At 42.9% G+C, this 5,000-nt stretch overlaps 1 protein-coding gene across 1 annotated transcript in view; it reads left to right on the forward strand.

Moving 5' to 3' along the window:
- The window catches only part of LOC138021518 (uncharacterized), an 8,061-nt gene that overhangs the window by 176 nt on the left and 2,885 nt on the right, over positions 1 to 5,000 (forward strand). Inside the window, exons 1-3 of the mRNA XM_068868414.1 lie at positions 1 to 1,166; positions 1,862 to 2,187; positions 4,286 to 5,000. The exon at positions 1 to 1,166 is cut by the window's left edge and continues 176 nt beyond it; the exon at positions 4,286 to 5,000 is cut by the window's right edge and continues 2,885 nt beyond it. Coding sequence (XP_068724515.1) covers positions 1 to 1,166; positions 1,862 to 2,187; positions 4,286 to 4,493 — 1,700 coding nt within the window. The 3' untranslated portion in view covers positions 4,494 to 5,000. The remainder of the gene's footprint in view (positions 1,167 to 1,861; positions 2,188 to 4,285) is intronic.

Here is a 5,000-nt window from a genome sequence, read left to right on the forward strand (position 1 = left end):
ACAACTATTCAGAATACACCAGCCAGAATGCCAAAACTTTCCAGTCAGCAGTCGGCTCTGTGGTCCGGCCTACCGAGCACGACATCAATACTACAATAGTAGCATCCCAAGTAATCTTTGCTTGTGGCACAGGAGCTTTCTACCTGGTCACCCTTACCCTTAGCATCTGTGGAGTTTGGATCAGAGGTTTTGCAACACTGTGCTCTTCACGAGGAACTTTTTTTGTGTTCTTTATTGGGGCTCTGGTCGCTTCTATTAATGTCTTCACGTATTCAGACAACATGCTCGTCAAGGTCTATTTCCGTCCTTCGGTCGTATCCATTATTGGAATTGTTTTCACTATGTTCGGTGCTATGCTGTTTTTTCAACTAAGAGGACATGGCTCGAATGAACCAACTTTGGGTAGACAACAACCTTGCATGGGAGTTGTGGTTGGTTGCGTAACATTCCCTTTATTCCTCTTAGAACTTGTTCTTCTTGCACTTGCGTTCAATAATAAAGCTAAAGCTATTAACGATTCGGTTTCTAACGGAGAGGTACACATTCAGTGGATTCTTATGGTTGTGGACAAAATCCTCTTTCTCGTTCAGAAACCAATTCAACTGGCTATATATCTGTATTTACGGCACACGATTCCCTGTTCGTTGTATAGAGAGAATGCCCAGTTTTATCTTAGAATAATTTCGTTCTTTAACTTGATCGAATGGGTTGACTCTCAGGTCAATGTCGACGATGATTTGCAATTGAGTAGAGTTCAAGATAACTCCGGTTGGTCTGTTGTTATGTTAGTTACTTATAAGGCTTTGATCATAGATTATCGTTTACTGTGTTTCTTATTATTCCTCGAGCATTCACTCGAACTTCAAACTTGCGATTATGGCAACGTTGCCGGCGAGGGCGTAGGTTTGAATGACGGTGCAACTAACGATAATATGACGGACTGGGATGGGATCAAAATGTGTTCTGGATTTTTTGCTGGCGCTGCTTGTCTCATTGCCCCAGTATTTTGTGGTCTTTATTATATGCACGATGTACAGATCGGAGCTTCAGTACAGATATCTGCAATTATTGTCGACGCAGCAATCATCCTTTTCGGTATTTGTTTGCTTCACAAGAACAGTTTGGAGGCAGAAGACACAAGGGAACCCTCTGCAGTCAAAGTCATGGTAAATGTCTTTCTAATCAGATATTTAAGAGGCTGTGTCGCAGTAGTGCAGTTCATTTTTTGTAGTATTACCAATTCCTTCCTTCTTCTTGCTATGCAACTTACCAATAATCCAGAAAATACTTTTAAGAGTCACGTAACACGTCACGTTTAAACGTGCTTTCCCCCGGCATTTTTTCCGAGAAAAAAAAAGGGTATGAAAGGTCCACTGCTCAAATAAGCCACGGATTATGTCATCTGCTAACTTTCTATTCCGCAGAAACGTTGCCTCTTTTAATTTTAAACCGCAGTATCGATGAAAGTTTCATTCCGAACGAACGCAGAATGTTTCATAACATCCCTTAGCATCGTTAGGTGCAACAGGTTGCAGTCGTTTACACACCATGTTCAGCAACGTTATATGGATCAACAAAGCCCGCCACAGTAGTTTGTGTCGGTTTGCGCATCTCAGACAACATTGATATGTTTGTCCGACGCAATCAATGCTTTATCAACATAGTTTTGCAACGGCATGTGGGGGAAATTACATTCCAATCCGTAGCTTACGCAACATTGTACCACATTAACCAACGATAGCTACTTGGCCAGCAATGTTAAATCCTATGTTGTGCCTTTACATGAACTCAAATTGATAGGTTAAGAGACAGAAAAATTATTGCTTAGTGTTTAGTTATTCTATATCTCCTTGCTTGATAGGTATGCTGCTTTGGTGCCGTTGGCTTTATATGTTGGATGGTGCAAGGAGCCATAGCGGGCTTTTGGGCAGGTACTGCGCATGGCAGAAGGGACGTCCAAGACCCGTCTTACATGGCCTGGGATTCAGCAAAGTTTACAGTTCGTGGTCTGACAACAGCATTTCTTATGTTCATGTTCATGAAGATTAATGCTCGAGCATTGCCACAGCAAAACCCAGACGTGAAAATGAATCATTTTTGTGTGCCTGTTGTCATGTCGGGGATATTATCCGCCTTTGTGGAAACATTGATTGATCAGTATGTTGGTCCCATGGATAGCGCCGTCAGGTTTGTAGCAATAGGGAATTTAAGAAACGACGACGGCTACGACTACGACAACGCCACAAAGCAATAATATCATTGGTTAAAAGAGCATAAATAATCGTGCTGCACGTGCAGCACGGATTTTAGCAAGTATCTCTGCATAACGACGACGTGAAATCACCAAATTTGAAGGTTTGACGACAACGTGAGCATGCAACAGAGAATCTTTTATTCTCTATTTTAACTCTGAAAACGCTCGTACCAATTCATTTTTAGGATACTTCGCCCACATTGTAGGACGTGAAAGAGACTGAATAATCGCAAAAGACTTATGATAAAGGAGAGTTATATTTTGAGGTGACGTTTTCGTCGACCGTCGCCGTTGTAGATCTTAAATTCCCTAATAACAAGTGCTGGTTAATTAATTTCGGTGGTACCTTGGGGTCATTGATTTATTTTCCTTACCCTTTTAAAGCAGTCATGCATGTGTCATGTGCTGTCGTGTCACTCTCCGCCTCTCTATCGCTTTCGCGCCGGGGCTGGCCCCACATAGCACCCTTACTATTTCACGTTTAGTACCTTGTGTATAATTATTAATGCAGCGCTTACCGGTTCTTCATTTGGTAAGTGCAAGTCCCTGATCTACCGAAACTGGGGTATACGTACGGAAAATTCTCGGCTTTGTTAAAGTTGTATAACAGATGTTCTCTTTTTCAAATAAACTTGGTACTTTGGATGGCTGGATATTCTCTTATAGAAGGAAACCTTCTGCAAGAAAAATCCTGTTTTGAGCTTAAGGCACTGCCGTGCACAGTTTATCCCCTCAGTCCCTGATGACATTTAAAAATGGCCACCGAGGGGTAACTGGCCCTATAATCAAGTTGCATTAAGTTCAGGGGGTATAACGGTAGTCGTAGATGTTTTCAGTACCAATGAAATCTGCCTAAACTCCAGCCGTTTGGGCTTAACAAGGAATTAGGGAGCTTACGCTCGCGCCTCTTTGAGACGCGGATGGCAACCGGAAGGGAACATTTTGCGTCCCAGGACAGTTGTGTCCCCAAGAGGTTTATACCGATCATCTCTAATGGAGAAAAGATAATTGACGATGTAAATGTAGTTGTCTGAAGACAAGTCAAGAGGGAAAACAGCTCACTTCCGGTTGCCGTCCGCATCTCAAAAACACGTGTGCTTAAGTTCCCTAATAGGGAGCTTAAGCAACGACAACGGCGACGGCAACGACAACGCCAAAAAGCAGTAATATTATTGGTTAAAGAATCAAAATGCTCGTGTGACACGGTTAATTTCATGAAAATCATTGTCGCTGCGGCAGAATTTTGTCGCTGCGATCAGTCACACGAATTCAAACCAGTTTGAATTCGTGCGACTTATCGCAGCGACAAAATTAGCGAAAGCAGCGTTGTCGCATCGTATGTACACTTCCGGCAACAAGTCGCTGCGACAAAATATAAATGAACCAATGAGAGAGCGTCATATGGTCAGCCATATTGAATAAGAAAACTAGTTCACATTCCCCCTCATACGAGATCACTGCATGTGCACCGAACAGGCGTCGTGTCGCAGCGACTTGTTTTGCAAGTAGTACACATGGAGCAACTTGTCGCAGAGACATGTCGCTGCGACTTGTCGCCTAGTGTGTCCCGGCCTTTAGTTTGAGCTGTTCCAATTGTTTCAAGATGTTTCCAACTTGTTTTTGCTGTACAATATGGGCGAAGTATGCTATAACCAGATTGGTACGTAAGGATTTGAAGGAAAGAGAGAGACGGAAAGATTCCCCGTTGTTTGTCCACGTTGTCGTCAAAACTTGAAAATTCGTCATTTTACGTTGTTGATTTGACGAGTTCGGGAGAGAAATGTACAAAAATGCGTGCCGCACGTGCAGCACGAGCATTTTGTCCTCTTTTAACCAATAATATTACGGCTTTTTTGGCGTTGTCGTTGCTGTAGCCGTCGTCTTTGCTTAAACTCCTTAACAACTCGCAAAAGCTACCGCTCAGTATGAGAGCTAACGTGCAATTATCACTTAAGACAGCCTCTCGCATTTGCTCTCAACTGGTCGCAGTTCTCGTTGTGCCAAATATTGACCTTTATTTTTTATCACCAGATGCGAAATAAAGAAACAAAGTCTAAAAATTCTTTTGGAGGTGGGCCCCCCTATGTACCTTGGATTTCTAATTCATGTGTTCTTGCACTTTGTCATCATCGAAACCAAGATTGGGAAACAAATGACTCGTGGAAGGTGTTTAGGGTCATCCCGAACGAGATCTGAATCAGGAACAGAATGGTTTGATGCTGTAGAAGTACAGGATTAACATAACCATGAACTCTATAGCAGAGATAGCATCTTTCATTTGTATCAGCGTGATCTATCCCCTTTTATATAATAACCAAATCAATGCACGCGCTCTGATTGGTCAATCAGCTATGTTTTATTGCGCCAGTAAACTCATGGAAAAATCGCGCGTCTTCTGATTATTAGGGAGCTTAAGATTTTACGACGGCGACGGCAACAACAACGGCGCAAAACAATGATATCATTGGTTCAAAAAACATAAATTATCGTGCTGCACGTGCAGTACGGATTTTAGGACGAATTCTTGCGGTACTCTGCATAAAGGCCGGGACACACTAGCCGATAAGTCGCTGCGACACGTCGCGGGGACAAGTCGCCGCAACAAATAGCCTTGTGTGACATGGTTAATTTTAAAGGCCGGGACACACTAGGCGACAAGTCGCAGCGACATGTCTCTGTGACAAATTGCTCCATGTGTACTACTTGCAAAACAAGTCGCTGCGACACGACGCCTGTTCGATGCACA

The sequence above is a fragment of the Montipora capricornis genome, chromosome 10, assembly GCF_036669925.1.
Source record: "Montipora capricornis isolate CH-2021 chromosome 10, ASM3666992v2, whole genome shotgun sequence".
NCBI lineage: Eukaryota > Metazoa > Cnidaria > Anthozoa > Scleractinia > Acroporidae > Montipora > Montipora capricornis.